The following is a 20,317-nucleotide window of genomic DNA, read 5'->3' on the forward strand; positions in this document are numbered from 1 at the left end:
CATGTTCTCCCGAACTGCATTCTCGGTGCGCAAATACCATATGCATAGCATCCAGTCATCTCAAGACCAAACTAACCTCCCCAGGCCTTCCGCCCTATCGCGCGGCCAACATCTCTGCGCCCCGTCCGCGCCTCCGCCCCGGCCTTCCAACTTCCCTCCATCCTCCACGCCCGTCTCCTCTCTACCGAGACCAAGGCTGCCATCGACAAGGCAGTTGGATCCGCCCCCGTCGTGCTTTTCATGAAGGGTACCCCCGAGACCCCCCCAGTGCGGTTTCTCGCGCGCCAGCATCCAGATCCTCGGTCTGCAGGGCGTCGACCCTAAGAAGTTTGTCGCGTTCAACGTGCTCGAGGACCCAGAGCTTCGTCAGGGTAAGTTAATATCACCGAATCAGCTTAAAATGATCTTGTTCAGGGTTTGTTCTGACTATTTCCTCAGGTGTCAAGGAGTACTCCGACTGGCCTACGATCCCCCAGCTGTACCTGGACAAGGAGTTCGTTGGCGGATGCGACATTCTGATGTCGATGCACCAGAACGGTGAGCTCTCGAAGATGCTCGAGGAGAAGGGTGTCTTGGTGGCGGCGGACCAATAAATTTGATACCTTGGCTTTCTTATTCTTTGGCAGTGCGTTGGCATTGCTAGACCGGCTTAATACCTTTGTAAAAATATCTTCATCATCCTTTTAGATTGAATATCCCATCCCTTCTCAGGCTCATTCTGGACGAGAGCACCTAACAGATTACATTTCCTGCCGCAAGCCTGCATCCTCAAGCCAAACCCGAATCTTCCCAAGTGCAAAGGTATCATGCCCTGCCTCCGACGTATTATGATCCCCGACCTCCCCTTCAATCCACCCTTTAGTTCCGCGGATATGTACCAACTTCGTGCCCAGCTTCTGACACCCGCTAAAGTCAATCAAGACCGGCATCCCGGCCTCGCTAACGAGGACATTGGTCGGGGTGAGATCATTATGCGCCCAGCCAAGACCATGCAGGTGCAGGATCACAGACTCAAGCGCGGCCATGAAAAGCGCTTTGTCGAGCTCGTAGCCGTGCTTCACATGAATCTGCAGGTCGTGCGGGTGTCTGTCCAGTACGAGGCCAGTGATATGTCCACGTGCGACTCGACAGCCGTGGTAGCAGATCAGATTCGGGTGTGGATGCTGCGATAGCTCTTCCAGGACTTGCGCCTCTGCTACGAGTGCGCTGGACATTTGTTTTTCGATTCCCATCTTCTTGAGCATGCTGTATAGTTCCAGCGTGGGACGTTTGATATGAACGTTTGCAGGTGGTGGGTCTGGTGCCTTGCGGAGGTTCGCTTCTGAAGGGGGCCATGGGGGTAATATAGTGTTGTCGGGGATGGGATTCAAGGCAGCCGTGAGGTTTTCGAGCGAGATTGATGTCTTGGGATTGTTTAGCTGGCCGTAATGGAATGTGTCGGTGTCGTCGATGAGGCCGAAGGATGTATACTGGAATTCATTGGAGTCGGGGTCTACTTCCTCCGAAATGAATGTCAGGTCTTCCCAGTTGGTGATTCGGAGTGTCATGGCTAGGAAGATGGAGCACAGGAGATACGAGGAGGTTTGAAAGATTTAGACGACTTTAAGTGAGATGCTATGCAGGTCAGAGAGATATACGGTGTGAATGGCGAGGAAGGCGGGGAATAAGGGCAGACAATGAGCATGGCCAACAGACCTATACCTTAGTTATTTCGATAGAGAAAAGCTATTATTCTAAACTTACATCATGCCAAATACCTAGATTTATTAGAACTCGAGATTAAATAAAGGAAAATAGAGGAGAGGAAGAGGCTATACCTACGGTGGCTACAATAGAGGTTCTGGATATCCAGGACTATACTAGTAGCAGAAGAAGCATAAAGAAGAAACGGTCATAAGCAGCAAAGATCCGGCATTTGGTACTAGGAGGATAATTCTTTCTTTTTGATTCTATTACTACTGGTCAGAGTCCTGATGAAAACCGGAGGCCCATGGGGTGTCATCCAAAAACATCTATTCTTCAACATCTTTAGATCTGGGGGTTTATCCTGTGTGTAAATTGGGCTGGTAGGGGAATTAAGATCAATACATCTAGTATCATATGTAAAATGATGGTTTTGACCATCCAATAAGATTACTAATCGGCTAGTAGTATGCAAGCAAATCACATCACATATGTCACATCACATGTACCATCGAGGTTAGAGGATCCACAAGTGCGTATCTTGGACAAAATCGGCCATACTTTTCCTTTGACACATTTCCTACTGCCGCGCTCAGCCTTTCCAGCTCGCGAAAGTTCGTGCGCCATTAAATTTACACGACTTGAGGGCTATTTTGACCTTCTCGAACAGGTCTTTTCATTCTTTCGTGGCCCTTGAAGGTAGAGACTTCTCAATCTTCCTGTGTTGGCTGCCGCTTCCAGATTCACAGCCTTTTTTAGCCTTGCCCAGATGAGTCACATGTCTTCTCCTCCCAAGATACTTTCGATGGAGGTATCGAGTAGGGATGACAGCGATTACCGGATTTGAGTCCAAAATCGGGTCAGATATCTAATTATCAGTGCCGGTACATTCGAACGGTTAACGCTTTCCATGCCTCTCATCTCCTTGCCCGAATTTCCTGAAGACCAGACTTGGAATATGGTGTACGTCAATCGAGATCCGTCCAGCGGTGAAGTCGCAATGGAACTACAGCAGAAAGACTTCATTGGCATAACACACCTTTGGCATCCTGTGTCGGTTGACTGTCTCGAGTTAAAAAGAATAAAGCAGTTCACCGCTACTACATACGAAGCAACTTACTCCGGTGGCGAGCCCTTGGTTACTATGAGCTCGCCGGTTGTTATTGTCAAAATTGCACGGTTCGAGTGGGAACTACCCCGTGTATCGCAGGAGACTCTCATTTATAAAAGCCTGGAAGAAAAAGGTCTTGCCCCACGATTCCTTGGCCGTGTAATCGGTTTCATGCTAGAGCAGCTTGAAGGGCGTGAAGCAAATATCAAGGATCTTTCATCTTGTCAATCTGCCCTTCAGCGCCTACATGACATTGGCATCCTCCATGGCAACGCCAACAGATATATATCCATCATTCAAGACGATAAGGCGCAACTGATTGATTTTGAGAAGAGCCAACTATGTCATGGCTCTACTGCAGACATCCAAATGAGATGGATAGTTTATATGATCAATTGGCGGAGGACACAGGTCGCGGTGCAGGGTTCACTCGGTGAAATCAGCCTGATTAAGATAAAGTGAGCTCTAATCGAACGAATCTCAAGACCATGCTAGTGATAAGCCAACTGATCTTTCAAGAGCGTCTTCAACGGCCCGGGTGGATCAACATGTAAGTATACATATTGGATTATTCTAGCAGCCAATTGACAGGCGGTCTTCTCTCCCTTGGAGGTGATTTTCGCACAACCCATAGTTCTCCTGCTATGTTTATTATTACCCTGGGGTGTATAACAAGAAAATAATTTCCAACGATGGGCTTGCCTAAACGATATACATCTAGTAAGTCTGAACCACTGTATCGAGGGACTGGACAAAACGAGTAGCGACACTTGTTTCTTGGTTGATTTAGGCAACGTTGGGACTCGGACCATGTACCAGTCCCACTTCAAAATCTCGGCTTGACTTGGCTCTGAGCTCTAGAGATTCACTAGGAGTATATCCTGGCTGATATTGCGAGTCTCTCGGCGAAAGTACATCGTGATGATTACTCGGCCACCCAGCTGCCTGGCTACCAAGCTCGGATTTGCCCCGATAGTGACGTAGCAGGCCTGGCACCAGAGGCAGACATGAGCAGATAATACTCATGTGTATCTCAAGGATGGTCCAGAGAAGCGGGATAGTTAAGCTGCCTAGTTTGAACATACTTGAATGAGCACCCGCAAGGGCAATCATTCGCACAATACTAGAAATGCATGTACTAGTTATCTGTCAGAAATCTATATCCAAATTTGTAAAATGAAAAGAGAATGTGACACTCACAAAACCCCAAGGCAAAGTACCACAGAGACCCGAATCTTACGTTTCGTATCCATGCGAAGCTTCCAAACCAACGGCTGGGGTAGACAGAGAATGATAAAATCCAGCACGATATTGATAACGCCCATTGCCATCCAGAACTTCCCGTCCTCACCTTCCATGAATTCCACGATCGGAAGCCAGGATCTCGATTGGGCTATGATCGGGTTGAGACTCTTCTTAAAGATCAAGGTGAGTTCCGAACCAATCCAATATATGGCGACCAGGCCAAAAACTACCCAGACTGCGACGTTGAAAGTCCTTTTCACGCTGAATATTCGGCGGAAGAAGAGCAAGATAGATAGTTTCGACGTTGATATAGCCGATAAATAGATGACTCGGTTGGCCAGTGTGATCTGCCAAGATTTCGATCATCAGTATAGAAAAGTAAACGGGATGATCATACAAGTTGGGGGGGAAATTTTACTTTGTAAAACTTCGCTAAGCCGTCAGTGGTATCCACCGTGATATGGTAACCGGCACGACCAACAGTTCCTGATAAGGCAGTAGTAACCAGAATACCATAAGCAAATATTAAAGACATCAAGCAGAACCAGTCATCCCATCCGATGGGCTTGGTGATGTGACGAGAGATAAAGCGCAAAGCGACTAGGGTGCTTGAAATAACGATCATCATGGCGCTAATTCCTAGTCCGACGACGTAGCGGTTGTCCGTATTTAATGGAAAGTCGGATTGAGGTGATGATTCTCGAATGAAGGCTGGCATGGCTACTTAAAATAGGTATATAGACTCCTATCCATGAGAAATGGGCCTGGGAATAAAGACACGAGGCAAATATGCAGATAGAACTTTGTTTGAAAAAAAGGGCATCAGTTCCAAGGTTGGTTGGACATAGCAAGAACTTTGAAGTTGTGGAAATTTCAAGTCAACTAGAATACTATCCCGCACAGCCCTCGATGAATGAGGCAAAGGTGGCCTGGGAACCTTTGAATGTGAAAAAAAATGGACGATACTATGTGTAACCACCAAAAGCAGTCATATCCCCGAGGGCTCGTACTGGTATCTGAGCCGCGTCATTCCGCCGCTCGAGAACTGCCGGTGTGAATAAGCTCCGATGGCTTGTGTCGATCTGCGGGGTTGATCCCGAATGGAAAGAATTGCATTCTCAAAATCGATTGGACAGGGCAGTCAAACAGTGCCACTGTCCTGTATATTTCTGACTCAGAGCAACTTGGATCTTTCAAGTTGTCCCGAGTCACGCTAAAACTGCTGCTTAGATCTTCTTGGCTTCACAGTAGGAATCAAGGAGTAAGCTACCTAGATGCGTACTAGTTAGGTCCCTTCATCACAAATGCCATTGTGGAACGGATCGTCAAGTTGGAGAGACTTCAAGTTGATCGCGTAGGATGCTCGAAAACAGGTCTCCAGTCAGGTTCCAAGGTTGCTTTTGCAAACACCTGCCAGGTGGGCATTCTAAGGAAGTTAGAACTGTATCCAAATAGTAGTTGTCAAATTTCAAACAGGCTTTATATACTAGTACTAGCACTGGTTATTTTGCTGCGTAATCATAAGGATATAAAGATCCATTTAACCATAAGTACTAGTATGTATATTAACTTCACTGTATCGATAACAAAATCTCCTCCCCATATTGAATGAACCCCAGTTGATGAGGCCCAATATATGTACAGCTAATAACTTTCTTTTCCTTTCCTTCCGCCTTTCCGTTTTAGTAAAACAATGGACCGAGACAGGTTTAAGCAGAGCCCTGCTCTTGCGCCTTAACCAAGTCTTCCGCAGCACCCTTCTGCAACTTAGCGCGCTGCCTAGCCTCATAAGCCTCGCGGCTCTTGAGAATGCGCGCGACAATCTCGCCAGCGTTCACATGCTGGAAAGCGTGGTGGTCCACCTCACGGAAGATACCCATCTTCTTGGGCGCGGTATAGGGGTCGTAGGTCAGGGGAATGAAAGTGGTGGGTCCGTGGTAGACGACGTCGGGAGTGCCGAATGGCAGGGTCTCGAGGTAAGGCTGGCTAGGGACAAAGGGGGCGGAAAAGACGACAGCGTGGATGTACTAAAAAAAGGGTCAGTGGATACTTAACATAATGTAACGAGGCGCCCCCCAAAATTAAATAGTGGGCGGGACGAAATTGCGAAATGTCTCACCTTGCACTGGAGAACGCAGAGACCGCGCTCGAAAATGTTCATGATCGGGTAGTTCAGGCCCTTCCAGTGGTTGATTACATCGTCGTCGTGAATTCCGGCAACGATGAAGGCTGGCGCGTAGTCTTCGCCGTGTTCCTGGATGCGCTTTTCCTTCTGCTCGGGCTCGTACCAGCCGCGGGTACGTCCTTCGGCTTCCTCGTGCTCCATAGCCTTGCGCAGGAACTCAATGTGGCCGGAGGAGAAGAGGTCGAAGCCACCGTCAACATAGACAATCCGTTGGCCGGGCTTGGGACCCTTTCCAGCGACGAGAGTCTCGTATTTTCCTGCTTCCTCGACCTGGTCGTCGATCTTGGCGCTGCCGGATCCAGTCCAGGTCCAGACCTGGGGACCGGGCTGCAGACCGCTCTCATCTGTCGCGTAGTCGGTGATTCTCTGCAGAAGATCTGTGGCGGATGCCTTGCGCTCTTCGGGGCTTCCTGATCCTTCCTCTCCAGACAGGGTGTTCTTGACGGACTTGACAAAATGGTTCTTGGTGCAGAGGAGCATACGGCCAACGAGGTCGGTGGTAGAGATACCAGGGGTGCGCTTAACAACCTTGAATCGGCCGGCGGCCTTGACGAATCGGTAGCAGTCGTTTCCATCGCTGTCGGATGTAATATCGTCGCCGTGAACAACGTATTTGCAGCCGTAGTGGGAGACCCAGGGCAAGTAGGTCACATAGGGAGCATGGGGGACACTTTGAGTAGCCCAGCGACAAGCATCGACAGCAGAGACACTGGAAGGATTGAAAAATAAAGACGTTAGCGCGTTGGAAGAATTGGAAATTGGGCGCAAATTCGCGGAGCTTACCGTTCATCCAGAGCCATAACCGTTGGACCCTTATTTTCTAGAATTGCTTGGTCGGAATGAATACCCACGTAAAGCTCCTTGCCAAGACGGCGAGCTTGAAGCATAGCGCCAGCATGGCCTAGAGAGAACGTTCTAATGTCAGCTTATTGCAGTGTCAAGAGGGGGCATGCGCAGGCGCATTTGGTTGCCTACCGTGGTGAGTGAAGTCGAAGCAACCGTCGACCCAAATCTTGTCCTCAGTGATGGGCTGGTCCTCCTGGGGGTCTACCGGCCATTGGCCAGGCAGAGGGACCTGTTCTTCGGGGGATGTAGAGGTCATTGAGTCACAGAAGTGTAAGGGAACGTGGTTGAAAAGGGAGAAAGGTCTCGGGGGGGTAATAAATTCCTAGTAAATTAATTAGTTCCAGGCGGAAAAGGGACCGGAGGGGCTGTGGGGAATGTCTCCAGATCTCAGGAGATGCGCCCACCTCCCTTTTTTTCCCTTACCCAGTTGCTCTCGCCTTACAACGTCATCTACCCCTCCATCCTTCACTCCTGTCGGTTTCGATTCTCGATCTATATCTAATTTCCCTGGATGCAATCGCGATAATCCGGGGGACCCCCCTGTCTGTCATCCCTGTGCGCCCAACGTCATATATATCGCCTATTGAATCTCAGTGATCGAGAGACAACTGCAGTCCATGATGATTGCATCCACATTTGCCCCAAGCCTGTCACGGCGAGACACAGCCAAGTCCACTAGCGGATATGACAATGCACATGGAAGCATTCCACCAGTGTCCAGCGGCGGAGGTCCGTTTGGGCCGCAGAGCGCCACAGCCATATATCAACAAATTCACGACATGGCCGCGAAGCGGATCTCGACTCTGGGTTACTTGAGAAAGGCGTGAGTGATATTGACCTGGACGATACAACCCATCTCTTGAGCTGGCAAGCTAACCAGGCCCTTTCATTTCAGCCTCGAGGGCCGTGTTTACTGGTTCAATACCGTCCATTTCTCACGAGCAGACATCAGTCGCATGCCATATTTCGAAGCCCGAAAGCTCTCCCGCCGAGCCGTCAACTACCTCCTACTCGGCCTATCCCTCCCCCCAATCCTCGACGTCAGCTCAACTCCCTTCGAGTACCTCCGGGCTCTGAACGCCCTCCTCCTCGAATTCGAAGCATACCAACAAGTCCACCCGCCAGACGGCAGCTCCTCATCCAGTCTCGCCCGAGCACGCATACCCCAAATGTTCAAGCGCGCCGCCCACGCCGGCACTAAGACTCGCCGGGCGAGCTCCGCAACCGAAATCGGCCTCCCAATGCAAAACAGCGACCCCTCCGATCTGAAAAGTGCCGCGAATAACATCTCACCCGCCAACGCAGCCGCTGCCTCGATGATCTCCTTCCCCCTCACCGAGTCCTCCGACCTTCTCCCCGGCGAAGAATACACGTACCTCCTCACGCCCTCGTTGCCCTTTGAGCCGGATTTCTTCGAGACATTCGCTACGCTTTGCGATGTGCTGATTGATTGCTACACGAGGATTCTGAGCCTGGTTTCGTCGCCCTCGACTTGTACGGTTGGTCTCGGGGAACTATTCTCCAAGGCGGATGCCAAGCTGCGCAAGATTATGGTTGCTGGTGCGGTGCGTGAGTTCGAGGACGCAAGTCGGAATAACGTCAAGAATGAGGTTTCTGGCGTCAATCGGGTGGTGCTTGGTGGATTGATGGGCTGATTGGATTTCATATTATGTGATATGGGATGGGTATGGGTATGGGTATGGGACGGATATTTATCACGACATTCGCCTTTTAGATTATGAATGGGTTCCGAAGATCTCACCGGCTTCCGCAGGCCTACATATAATTATCTGTGTTACGATTCGAGAACGGCGTTTGCGGGAGTTCGTTTCTATTTTTACAGACATGGCTGGATATTGGCTAGTGGATTTACAGAATTAGTTTCGAATGAATTATATGATTTAACGAGACCTAATCAAGGCAATTCTGTACAGTAGTTGAGAGAGTTCGGTATTCACTTCGAAAACTTGGAAAACTTCTATGCATCTCTATGCCCTCGAGGGCTGGATATCACTCGCTTGTATTCAAACGTAGAAAGACGGATCGCTGGGAACAATTCATGAAACTTTTTCTTTTCGCTGGCCATGTTGAAATATGCGGCACCGGGTGTTGTTCCGGTGCATGGCGCAGGGTTCCCTTTTTCCGTGAGGGGTAGGGCGGAAAACGACAAAAAACGAATTCGGGTAAACTCCGGTGAGCGCCGTGTGCTTCAAAATGCTGGGGAAATAAGAAACGGGAGAGTGAAAAAAACAAAAGCGCCGGTGTTATGCAATCGCTCGATGCAGGAATCGTTAAGGAGAGGTGATGCTTCGAATGTCGTCGGGTTGAGTAGGGAGGAGTCGGAGCTGGAAGTGGAAGCGGGAGGCGTTGCGTGGTACGAATATAGAGGCCGATGTCGGCTCTACAGCTTCTGCTTCTCGAGATCGCGTTGCTCACCAAAGACTCGGCGGCTCATCTCGAGGACTGTCTCAAAGCCTTCGCGGCCGATGATGGCGTTCTCCTTGAATCGCTCCACGCTAGCTTCCTCGACCTTGTTCTTGATCTTTTGCCATCCGCCACAGAGAGCGGTGATCTTCGCCTCCTGAGTGAACTGAGTGGTGGCGGATGATGATGGCTGGTAGGTGACGGTCTCGCGGACGTTGAGGACATTCGACCATGTCAGGTTGTTGGAGCACATGGTGACTTTCTTAGAGACGGGGTCGACGTAGGACACTTCGTAGACGTGGGAAGTGGTTGATCCTCCGAGGAGGGTGACAACCCATTGGGGTGCAGATTGGTTGCAAGTAATCAGACGCTCGGTACGCAGCTGGAAGAAAGGTTAGCTCGGGGTCCAACATAGCACATGCTATGCTTTATTGATTGTTGACTCACGATTCCGGTCGCAGGGTCGATAGTCCGGGAGAGAGTGTCAACACCAACAACATGAGTGGCCTTGTCGTTCCAGGGGCAATACTTGCGCCAGTTGGCTGTAGACACCTCATCCCAAGAGTAGTCGAAATCGCAGGTAGATGAGAAGACCTTCATAGTGAAGCGTGCTCAACGGGCGAGTCGCTTGGGTATGGGTGATTGCGAAAATGCGAAACACCAAACGGGTTGAAAGAGAGTATCGAGAGTTTGCAAATGCGAAGATCAAAGTGGCGAGGTCGAAACAATATCAGTGGACACGAAAAATCCCTAGATGAGTCAGGAAAAAAAGAATGGGGAATGTGGGTTTGAGTGGCGATCAAGAGGGAAACGTCAAATCGAGATTTTTCACGCGCGCGGGTCAGGGCAATCCCGAGAGGAGCCGTGGGTCGGAATCTCCCGTGTGCTTACCTTATACTCACTAGTGCTTGGCTTAGTCATGCATCAATGTACCAGGTACGCAGGCACCGCACGAGGAGCTGCAGCTGAGCTATCCATTCTCTCCACTTCACATCCCTATACCCCTCATTATGGTTGAACTTCGCAAGCGCAAGGCCCCCGCGCCTCCTCCTGTTGTCGAGAAAAAGAGCAAGCCCGGCCCGAAGCCAAAGGCGACCAAAAAGGAGGAAATTGTCGCGCCAACAGATGATGCTGTGCCAAAGGTACCTCAGGTGGGCGATGTCCTTGACCTGGAGGGCTTTGGTGGCGAACTCGAGACCAATGAAGGCACCGCGACATCTCTGAAGAAGCTTGTCGACGACAGCAAGGCTGGTGTGGTCATTTTTACCTATCCCAAAGCTTCGACTCCTGGATGTATGTCTCCATTCTACCGCGCGCGCTAATAGCCATCACTGTTTCGTCCAGTCATCATGTTTGAATCTTGAATCTAACATTTCATCCCTAGGTACCAAGCAAGCATGCCTTTTCCGCGACAACTTTGTCCACCTTTCATCCACCGGTCTATCTATCTACGGTCTTTCGGGCGACTCTCCCAAGGCCAACACCACTTTCAAGACCAAGCAGAATCTTCCATATGAGCTGCTTTGTAACCCAAGCTACGGCCTCATCGGCGCCATTGGCCTGAAGAAGGCTCCCAAGGGGACTATTCGTGGTGTCTTCGCCATCGACAAGAGTGGCAAGGTCCTGATTCGTGAGCAGGGAGGCCCCGATGCCACCGTTGATGCTGTCCAGAAGATTGTGGCCAAGGGCACGACCAAGGAGGAAGCAAAGGAGGATGAAAAGGAGGAGGCTAAGGAGGAGAATGGTGATGAGGCGAAATAGTTGTGTTGGGCATGGTGAGATTGCGGAGAACACCCTGCTATGGTGATCACCCTTGTTCGACGTAGTACCAGATCCAGATCACCCGAACATTGTGATTTGTAACGAAACCACATTTACGCAAACATGTTTTAGGAAATACCCAAGGTGATATTTGTCTTCAGTTCTCCCCACAAGTGAAGTATCCGTCAATATACACAGCTATTTTGCCGTGGTGTGTGCGACCGAATTCAGAAATGCCATCAGCAGCTGCGGCCCGGGCGCAACCCCATGCAAGCCACCCCATTCCATTCCTTGAATGTTGTGTTTATTGGGTGTTTCATGTTTATGAAACACTGGTTTACAGCCAGTGAACTTTGCAAGACTGAAGACCGATTAACAGCAGGCTGCTACTATCTGTAAAACATAGCCCATGTGAACGTCAGTAAGCAAAGGGGTACATTCGAGTCGTGATGGATAAAACCATAGTACTAGCGTATAATAGAAATTCAAACCAATTCCCAGAACTTCCATCGAATAGTTATCATATATCACGAAATAGTGAATTACTCCAGGCTTGTCCACTAGGTCTCTGCTGGGCCTTGTTGATAGTGGATTGCTGAGGCTATGGTATTTGGCTTTTGCAGACATGCCCTACCACCTACTCCAGATATTGAGTAAAAAAGTGGCGGTCGATCCACGCACATAGATGAGCAGATTAATTCTTGATTCAGCGCTGGGTTTCTTCATTTCCCTTTTTTTTAATCCACTAGAAATTGCCAGACAGTAGTTATCATTGATTATAACTAAAGTCGAAGAGAGAGAGAGAGAGAGGACATTAGTAATGGGAGCGTTTGTGGTTGGTCGACAACCGGAAATGTGGAGATACAATAATCCGACCTCAACTGCACCACTCCGTACCCTGACGTGCCGCATCTTGAATATTGAAGGCCGCCACCACCGCTTGACGAGCTCAAAGACTTTCCAACGTGAGTAAGACACTCAATTACACCGATACGCTCACACTTTTACCATTGAAAGTGAGACTCCTGAGCTGCGTGCGCTGACAAGGTGATCCAGTTCAAAGTCTTCAATATGGCCGGCGGTGCTGCAGTTAAAGCCGCTAAGGCGGCATCCCACGTCGTTCCACTTGCACAGGTACGTCTCAGATAAGAGCAATGGTCTATATGATCGATACTTATCATATGTTCCTGCAGAAATACACCCTCGAGTCCAAGGGTATCTGGGACTGGGTCCGCCGCACCCTCGCGGTCGACCCCAACCGATCCTCCGGTGTCCCTCTGAACTCTCAGTTCCGCCTGCCCACCCCTGGCTCTAACCCCCCCCTCTCGCCTACGACGACCCCGTCACCCTCCCCGCCGCTGACATCGCCGACAACCCTTACTGGCAGCGCGACGCCCGGAGGAACTACCCGACCCTCAGCACCATCACCCAGGCCGACGCCGTGTCTCTCCTGACCGTTGGCAGCCAGGCCGCGCCCAAGGACGACGTCCTGCAGCTCGGCGAGGCCGGTGCGGCGCAGATCGTCGCTGTCAAGGCCGAGGGCGAGGAGCGCGGTCTTGCCGGCTACTTCGAGAAGAACAAGTCTGGCATTGCCAGCGTTCTGGGTGCCAATGGCTTGCCTCCTTCCCCTACCAATATCAACACTGTCGCCAAGGAGTCTCAGTCCACATACCAACTCGGCACAGAGAACGGTTACCCCGATATGTGAGTTTCCTGTCCCTGCGAGGCCTCTTCCTGAGTCGATTACTAACAAGAGCATTTTAGCTACCCGTGCCGCACTTTTGTTTGATTAGATTGTTTCGTGGAGAGGTTTTGATTGCGCCCTCAAAAGGGCTGGCTAGTTTATGTGACATTCAATACATATTTTCTTATCTTCAATTTCTGTTGGTCTTGCCTACCTAGGTAGGAAATCTGATATCAAGTGGAACCGTGACGGTAGATGATGTCCGATGGAATCGTAAAGAGGCGGTTTAAGGACTTTGAAAGCCAGCTGAATTCGGCCTTGAAGTTCGTTCGGTTGTCGCTTTAATGAAGTTGTGCTTTGAACTATGATCCCCCGAGATAGCCGAGACAAGACGCTAGCTTGGGTATCAGGCCATCTTGGCGTAGCCGAAGGATATTCAACCTTTGTTCTATTTGTCAGTTGCTCAGTACTATTTGTAGGTATAGGCTCAATATATCAAGTCCCGATGTCTACTGTCCTATTCTCCAATATGCGGGTGGTAGGTATGCATCTAGCTTGCGGGTACAAGCTGCTTGGGTAATACGAGCTGCTGTCTGGAGGAGTTTTACTTATGTGTACTATTTGTACCTAACTACTACTCGGGTGCCGCATGTATAAAATTATGCATTGAGTAGCCGTATGTACTTAGATGATACCACAGTATACTACTTGAACCGGATGTGACACGTTGACTCAAACCAACAACTTGAAGCGGTTTAAGAGTCAACCCTTCTACAAAAGATACTTTACAGGACATCTTGGTGAATGGAAAAGGCACATTGGTGTTCATTTACATTAAAGAGAAGAATTAGACCGTAGATACACAGACGCCGACGCCCTCTCCATAACGATCATGTCCGGGCCCGAACTAACTGAGATACTTTATCCGGCAAATAGACTCCGTAGAGATAACTAATCGAACGGGTTGGTGCGAGTTCCCCACCAGGTGAGGAACAAGCTCAGGCCGACAGTCTCGAACACGCGAGATACCGCACCGACGGCAACGGTGTCAATAGGCCTCTTCTCAGCGAAGATCTGGCTGACGAACTATGAGAAGGTTAGCATGTGTGCACTTCGAAGTAATTGCGCTTTCTTAGGAACGTACACCGGGAGCAGAGCTGGCGAAGAAGATCAGCGTTCCGAGGTATGCGGCGCCCTTGTAGCTCAGGGTGCCGGTGGCGTTGATCAGAGCAGCGACACCGTAGGTCTGGACGGCACTGCCGACGAGGGAGCTTCCCCATGCGGCGGCGGCACCGGCAGCCTCCTTGGACTTGATAAACTCCTCTTTCGAGTTGGCGGCCTGGGCGCGGTGATAGGTGTCGCCGAAGACCGGGGCCAGAATGCCCAGGGAAGCTGTGTGGGTGAAGAACGTACCCAGGGCAATAGCCGAGGGCTTAACGGGAGGAAGGTCTAGATGTAGAAAGTAGGTTAGTGAAACCGCTCTGTATGGTTGTCTGTCTTGCAGCCGGCAAATGCAGGTACATACAGTGCAAGGTAGTCATGATGAAGGGAATTGCTTTATTGGATGATGAAAGCTAAGTGAAAGAATAGTTTCGGGGGAAACATTAGGTTTTAAAGTGACTTGAGAGCTTTTCCATGGCGTGGTAGGTATGCAAGTGACGTCGTCATGATTCAGTGCAATTGCGGAGGGTACATGACGTCAGACGACATTTGCGCCTTGAAACTGGCCGTGATTCTTTCCTCGGAAAGCATGAAAACGATTAGTTGCAAGCCCCAATACCAAGAACTTGTCTCTGAAATTGGAACTTGTTTTACAACGAACTTGCTTCAGGACGCACGTCAGATTACCTTGTACTCCCAACAAGGCCCATATATGGTAAGATGTCCCCTGCCCCGGGTCGACCCCGTAGCACCTCCACCATGTGGGGGTTCACCTGCCAGGATTTGCAGATCTCCATTGGGGAACAGCGCACGGGCTCAAGCTTCTTTTTGCTTCTTCATGTTATTTCTCCGATGCCAGCTTGCATTTGGTACGGAGTACATCGTTCTTCATCCTAGCCAACCCGCTACACGGAGAGTGATCCTAGAGACCAGCCAGTTTTGCAGTAATGGAGAATAGAATTAATATCAAAGATTGTATTTTGTACATCTGAAATTTACATCAGTCTACACCCCGTCCTCTACATCCTAGTTGCATCTACTCTCTATCTATGGGACAGTATTTAATAGCTTCACGGTTTTCACCATCATGTGATTCGCCGGCGATAAGCACCGGCTTAAGGCGAAAAAGGCCCCACTGGATGGCAGTAGACTGGATGGCATTTGCCGCACCGAGATTCTTTGCTCTTCCACCCTTCCAAAAAAAAAATAGCAAAATAAACATCCATTGCCAGCACTCACAATCAGATTCAATGGAGAGATCAGTGAGCCCAGCCTCCGATTCGGATGCTCCCTTCAACGTGAGCAATACCTTAGCTCCACCACGAACCAACAAGGCCGCCGGTACTACGAATGTTACCTTCGACGGACTCCTGAGCGATCCGCTACTCTTGAAGGAAGACCTCAAGAATGGCTGCGGTGGTCAGCTTTGGCCCGCTGGAATGACCCTGGCCAGATATCTTCTCGCTCAACACGCCTCGGACATGTCTGGGAAAACCATGTCGGTTAGCCCGTGTGTGTGTTAGGGGAAACCCATCGCCATCACCAACCTCTCTTCCCCTCCCCCCTCTTCTGGCTGCTACCAAATAAACAGAATCAAACTAACACCGCAGTATAGCGTGGAAATCGGAGCCGGAGGAGGCCTCGTCGGTCTCGGCGTCGCGCGCGGATGCGAATTCGCATCCCCGATCCACATCACTGATCAACTACCCATGTTCGACCTAATGCAAGACAACATCCAATTGAATCAACTCGGCACAAAAGTCAAGGCCTCAATACTAGACTGGGGCGAGCCACTCCCGGCGCACATCCCAGCAAATCCGGACATCATCCTTGCTGCCGACTGCGTCTACTTCGAACCCGCTTTCCCTCTTCTCCTCATCACCTTACAAGATCTCATCGGCCCCAACACAGTGTGTTACTTCTGCTACAAGCGGCGGCGAAGAGCGGATCTACGATTCATGAAAATTGCCAAGAAGACCTTCGATATGCAAGAAATTCGTGACGACCCTAATGCGACTACCTATAACCGCGAAAATATCTTTCTCTACTCCATTCGACGCAAGACACCCAAAAGCAACAATGAACTTGCAACGAAATAGACGAGGAATTCCAGCAAAACAGAAACGACAATAAAGAAATCATGGTCCTTTTCTTTTTACCAATAGATGCAGCGATGATATTATCCAACTCATGAAATAAAAATAAAAAGTTCTATACACAGAATGTGGCTCCTCAACTCCCCATCACTAGGATGTCCTTTCCTATCTCCTTTTTGTTTTGTACAGCTTTCACAGCTTTAGCTTATCACCCTTGTTACCGTGCTCTTTCCTGTCTTTACCACCGTCCATGTTGGTAACCTTGCCCTCCTTGTCAATGACCTTGACACCACCCTTCTTCAGATCAGACATCAGCTGTTGCTTCTCGGCAGCCTTGCCCTTGGGTTCGGCGGGCTTGTCGCTAGACTTGTATTGGGCCTTGCCCTGTCGTCTCTTGCGGGCCTTCTCTTCGCGGCTCATCTCATCCTTGGAAATAGACGCGCCAGTCTTGAGAAGAACCTCGCCAGCAACCTTGCCATCGTCGCCAGGTGCGTAGACCTCCTGGGGAGCAAGCGCAGATGGTCCGCCAGCGGCACTGCCAGCTGTAGGGCGAGCGTCCTCCATCGTGATGGTCGCGGCATCGGTAACCACATTGATGTTGGCCTGAGGAGTCTTGGGAGTGTAGTGCCAGTTGCAAAGCGTATCCAACTGAGCACTGACCTCCTTCCAGAGGTTCTGGATCTCCGCATGCTCTCGCATGAGCTTCTTGTCCTTAGTGTCGACGTAGTTGGGGTCGTTGGCGCGCTGGTGTTCAGCCTCATACATCTCAGCCAGACTTTCCTGCGGCTTGGTATCTGCGAGCTCGAATCGTGCGCGACGCTGGGCCTTGGAGTCACCAATGCCCGGACGACGGCGAATGACTTCATCGAACTCGTTGGCGAGAATTCGGCGCTTGACAAGTTCCTCGATGTCCTCGGAGGTTTCGTTCGTCACGACGGGGACTGGCTTACCCACTCTCTCGAAGTCAAGATCTTCTTCGATGAGCGAGTTCACGGGTCGTTCCACGGCCCGGGCTTCACCGGCCATTGTCCACTCCTTCTTGGCCACATTGGCGGCTTCTAATCGGCGGATCTCATCTGCGATCTTGGCCCTTTGCTTCTCGTGGGTAGACTTGGGACCTTGGTTCTCGCCATCTACCTCCATATCTTCACCTCCATCCTCCATCTCGTCCTCGTCGTCGAAGAGGTCGCGTCGGACATCAGCCATGGCTCGGTCGACATCTTCTTGGGTGATATCCGCAGCAGCCTTGGGCTGGGTCTTCGGGAGAGAGCGGAATTTCTTCTCCGAAGCCTTGCGGGCCGGCGCCTTGAAATAGTCGGCATATCTGATGTTGCTGGTGTCGCCATAGCTGGTTGCTTCGGGGTCGACATCAGGCTCGGCATCGTCGTCGGAGTCGGGGGCGTTGAGATCAGCGTTGCCGAAAGTCGGCCCGTCTTCCTCGCTGTCGTCGTCCATATCCTCATCTTGATCACCCCCAATGGGAGCTGGCTTGGATTTGGGAAGAGCGTCAGTCGCAACAACGGGGTCCGCGTGCCAGTTGACTTCCTCCTCTTCCTCATCGTCGTCGTCGTCCGCACCTCCCTTCATATCTTGCCTCTCCAGCTCTTCGGACTGTTTGTTGAAGTCGTCGATAGAGAAGAACCCATCATTAAGGCCGAATTTATCCTCAGTGTAGAATCCGCCATCCTCCTCTTCTTCCTCAGAGGCCGCAGACCCTTCCTCATCCTCATCGCTAAATCCTTCCTCCATCTCATCGAAATCGTCAACACCGCCCTCCTCAAGCTCAAGCTCATCCTCCTCTCCAAGCTCAGCCTCAGACCCCTCAAGCTCATCCTCTTCCTCGCCCGAGAAAGCATCTGACATGCTCTCAGCATCATCGCTCTCAGAACCAAGCTCCTCAGGCCCGGATCCCTCAGCCAAAGAACCCTCCTCATCATCCGAAAGCAGATCCCCAAACTGCGCAATAAGAGCAACATCCCTTTGGATCTCCGCGCCCGCAGACTCCAGTATCCGCGTCGCTTGTTCCCATACTTGATTCGATGTGAAGCCGTCAACGTAGAGATTCTTTAATTGCAGAGGCGGCGCGGCGTCGATTTCTTCCGAGCGCTTGCGCTTCTTGTTCAGTTGTTTGCGGGCGGTTTGCTCGTCTACGACGGACGTTGCGAGCGGGTCGAGGATCTGTTTCGCTGAGTCGGCGAGGAGGGCGTGCAGGGTGCTGGAGGGCTGGAGGAAGGACCAGGGTGTGGACAGCGCGGTGGGGAGGTCTGTCTTTGTGGTGGTGGCGGGCTTCGCCGTGGCTGCGTCGGAAGTGCTCTTTCGTTTCGCCATTGTGGAATTTATGTGTGGGCGTGTAGCGGTTGGAATCGCTGGGCGATGGTCTTCCGAGGCGGAGGAATCTTTTGAGGCCGCGAAGAAAAATTGTACGGGCCCGGTGGAGAGCCAATCACCGCCGTTTTTGATAAGATAAGAAATAACCTCAGCCACCCATAGGAAGGTATACCTTACATAGGTCAGGATCCTGTCTAACTATAGTATGGTGTAGTGAATTGCTTTATGAAGATTGTTTTAATTGCTCCAAAGTTAGTCTAATAAATTAATCGCAGAAAATTGAATTTTACACAGTGTTATGTAAATGAAGATCCTCTCTACGGAGCTCTGTATCAAACAATGTCAACAGCCTTTACTACCGCATTCTATGTGTAATGACCTTACAGTCTGCAAGGCGGTGGAGAAGAAGATGATGATGATTATGTATTCTTTTCCTAACGAACCTTGGAAGGGAAGGAGATATCTCGTCCGTCACGTGTAAGACTAGAGACGCCTAACTAAGTGCGCGCATAGAGCGCGTGACATGACCCCTTCTCTCAGCAACATCTCGTCCTCGAGACTGTTCCTCGCCTAGGTCTTCTCCTTCTTCCATCGACGACCTATCACGTCGGACAGGTCCTTCACGACTATCTGTTCAATATCCTAATAACGTGAAAGATTTGCTCGTCGGTGAGCCGGCAAAATGGAGGAGGATCGCAAATTGCAAGACTTTTCTCATCTACAGTTGGGCACCAGGCAGGGGATTTCAGCCAGACGGACATCTGGCTCAGTGTCGACTTGCTATCTTTGAGCTCTGTATCGACTTGAAACGCGATGACTGCCGTCTTTCGATATGGAGTAAACTTCACCGCATGGTTGATTTATGCTTCCAAATCAGCGGTAAAATTACCGAGGCGCTTACTGGCCCGGTTTGTTTGAAAAGCGGCGGGTAGGTTGGAAGTCATTATAGGAGATGAACAATAGATGTGGCTGGCTATCGCTCGGTCAGGGGAACATACTCGGGGATAGTATTTAGTGTTCCGGAGTATATTTCGAGCTTGTTGATCCAATTGGAGACAATTTTCCCAAATGCTCTTGCATTGCTGGCAGTTCAGACTCCTGGCACAAGTAGTCCTGGCCTCCGGGCATTTTGGAAAGTTTGATGGCGCTTTGGTATTGGTATTGTTGGACATTGTGATGAACTTGACAATGTAATTCGTGTCCAGCTCGTTCTTGATGTTTTCTTCTCTCTTGGTCTCAGAGGCTGACCATTCTAGATTGTGCCATTCGGTTTGCACTTCATAATTCAGCTCTTCCTCGACTGCGGCGTGGTATCTTTGAACTGCTTGTGGCTCCTTCGCCTGCTGACTCGAAATCCGTGTCGGTATCGGTAAATGATATTTTGCATAGGATCTACTCTGGGGTGAGGAGATACATGCAGGGAGTGGTAGAGTTGAAGGAATAGGAAGTAACTTAAAGTGGATAGGTAAACATGGCAGGGAAAGCTCCTTCCGCATGTCAATAATGTCAACAAAAGCGCCTGCCAAAGAGGAAGGAAGTTGGTGATAACAGGCAGGATCGAACTGTTGAGCAAAAAGCAAAAAATTTACGCAAAGTAGTCTACCCTATGGGAACCATGGATTGGGCCTACGATGCCATTGTAAAGCTCCCGAATACTTCAACATTCAGACTTCAACATAATATTCCCAAATGTCGCTCTCATTATTCGAGAGTATTTAAGAAGCCTCCTAAAGGTTATCTTACTCCATATAGTGAGTCAGTGAAGTTATTCTTTATCATTATCAGTGCTCGAG

At 50.2% G+C, this 20,317-nt stretch overlaps 12 protein-coding genes across 12 annotated transcripts; 6 read left to right on the top strand and 6 right to left on the bottom strand.

Annotated features, from left to right (window-relative positions):
* Position 1: 1 nt before the first annotated feature.
* Positions 2 to 593, top strand: N7533_004742 (monothiol glutaredoxin GRX5; the record flags this gene model as incomplete). Its single annotated transcript, XM_057101392.1, has 4 exons — positions 2 to 25; positions 85 to 267; positions 311 to 371; positions 439 to 593. The coding sequence occupies 4 exons, from the start codon at positions 2 to 4 to the stop codon at positions 591 to 593; spliced, it is 423 nt and encodes a 140-aa protein (XP_056961022.1).
* Positions 594 to 740: 147 nt separating this feature from the next.
* Positions 741 to 1,547, bottom strand: N7533_004743 (uncharacterized protein; the record flags this gene model as incomplete). The annotated part of the gene is made up of 1 exon (XM_057101393.1): positions 741 to 1,547. One exon carries the CDS (start codon positions 1,545 to 1,547, stop codon positions 741 to 743), a length of 807 nt encoding a protein of 268 aa, XP_056961023.1.
* Positions 1,548 to 2,593: 1,046 nt separating this feature from the next.
* On the top strand, positions 2,594 to 3,256 carry N7533_004744 (uncharacterized protein; the record flags this gene model as incomplete). The annotated part of the gene is made up of 1 exon (XM_057101394.1): positions 2,594 to 3,256. The coding sequence occupies one exon, from the start codon at positions 2,594 to 2,596 to the stop codon at positions 3,254 to 3,256; it is 663 nt and encodes a 220-aa protein (XP_056961024.1).
* A 734-nt stretch (positions 3,257 to 3,990) lies between these two features.
* N7533_004745 (uncharacterized protein) lies at positions 3,991 to 4,757 on the bottom strand (the record flags this gene model as incomplete). Its single annotated transcript, XM_057101395.1, has 2 exons — positions 3,991 to 4,386; positions 4,458 to 4,757. 2 exons carry the CDS (start codon positions 4,755 to 4,757, stop codon positions 3,991 to 3,993), a joined length of 696 nt encoding a protein of 231 aa, XP_056961025.1.
* A 991-nt stretch (positions 4,758 to 5,748) lies between these two features.
* N7533_004746 (ethanolamine-phosphate cytidylyltransferase) lies at positions 5,749 to 7,326 on the bottom strand (the record flags this gene model as incomplete). Its single annotated transcript, XM_057101396.1, has 4 exons — positions 5,749 to 6,066; positions 6,159 to 6,933; positions 7,008 to 7,125; positions 7,200 to 7,326. The coding sequence occupies 4 exons, from the start codon at positions 7,324 to 7,326 to the stop codon at positions 5,749 to 5,751; spliced, it is 1,338 nt and encodes a 445-aa protein (XP_056961026.1).
* A 364-nt stretch (positions 7,327 to 7,690) lies between these two features.
* N7533_004747 (uncharacterized protein) lies at positions 7,691 to 8,725 on the top strand (the record flags this gene model as incomplete). Its single annotated transcript, XM_057101397.1, has 2 exons — positions 7,691 to 7,893; positions 7,966 to 8,725. 2 exons carry the CDS (start codon positions 7,691 to 7,693, stop codon positions 8,723 to 8,725), a joined length of 963 nt encoding a protein of 320 aa, XP_056961027.1.
* Positions 8,726 to 9,471: 746 nt separating this feature from the next.
* Positions 9,472 to 10,094, bottom strand: N7533_004748 (putative mitochondrial protein sorting (Msf1); the record flags this gene model as incomplete). Its single annotated transcript, XM_057101398.1, has 2 exons — positions 9,472 to 9,876; positions 9,942 to 10,094. 2 exons carry the CDS (start codon positions 10,092 to 10,094, stop codon positions 9,472 to 9,474), a joined length of 558 nt encoding a protein of 185 aa, XP_056961028.1.
* A 317-nt stretch (positions 10,095 to 10,411) lies between these two features.
* Positions 10,412 to 11,255, top strand: N7533_004749 (thioredoxin peroxidase DOT5; the record flags this gene model as incomplete). The annotated part of the gene is made up of 2 exons (XM_057101399.1): positions 10,412 to 10,787; positions 10,879 to 11,255. Coding segments are annotated over 2 exons (753 nt in total), but the record flags the coding sequence as incomplete, so codon positions are not given.
* A 1,071-nt stretch (positions 11,256 to 12,326) lies between these two features.
* On the top strand, positions 12,327 to 12,963 carry N7533_004750 (uncharacterized protein; the record flags this gene model as incomplete). Its single annotated transcript, XM_057101400.1, has 3 exons — positions 12,327 to 12,389; positions 12,449 to 12,597; positions 12,675 to 12,963. The coding sequence occupies 3 exons, from the start codon at positions 12,327 to 12,329 to the stop codon at positions 12,961 to 12,963; spliced, it is 501 nt and encodes a 166-aa protein (XP_056961030.1).
* Positions 12,964 to 13,890: 927 nt separating this feature from the next.
* Positions 13,891 to 14,480, bottom strand: N7533_004751 (DUF1761 domain-containing protein; the record flags this gene model as incomplete). The annotated part of the gene is made up of 3 exons (XM_057101401.1): positions 13,891 to 14,025; positions 14,084 to 14,388; positions 14,465 to 14,480. 3 exons carry the CDS (start codon positions 14,478 to 14,480, stop codon positions 13,891 to 13,893), a joined length of 456 nt encoding a protein of 151 aa, XP_056961031.1.
* An 870-nt stretch (positions 14,481 to 15,350) lies between these two features.
* N7533_004752 (uncharacterized protein) lies at positions 15,351 to 16,199 on the top strand (the record flags this gene model as incomplete). The annotated part of the gene is made up of 2 exons (XM_057101402.1): positions 15,351 to 15,614; positions 15,711 to 16,199. 2 exons carry the CDS (start codon positions 15,351 to 15,353, stop codon positions 16,197 to 16,199), a joined length of 753 nt encoding a protein of 250 aa, XP_056961032.1.
* A 189-nt stretch (positions 16,200 to 16,388) lies between these two features.
* Positions 16,389 to 18,524, bottom strand: N7533_004753 (rRNA-processing protein MPP10; the record flags this gene model as incomplete). The annotated part of the gene is made up of 1 exon (XM_057101403.1): positions 16,389 to 18,524. The coding sequence occupies one exon, from the start codon at positions 18,522 to 18,524 to the stop codon at positions 16,389 to 16,391; it is 2,136 nt and encodes a 711-aa protein (XP_056961033.1).
* Positions 18,525 to 20,317: the final 1,793 nt, after the last annotated feature.

This window comes from Penicillium manginii (assembly GCF_028828005.1).
Source record: "Penicillium manginii strain IBT 31320 chromosome Unknown utg000004l:1.0-7231830.0:1.0-7236170.0, whole genome shotgun sequence".
In the NCBI taxonomy this organism is placed as follows: Eukaryota; Fungi; Ascomycota; class Eurotiomycetes; order Eurotiales; family Aspergillaceae; genus Penicillium; species Penicillium manginii.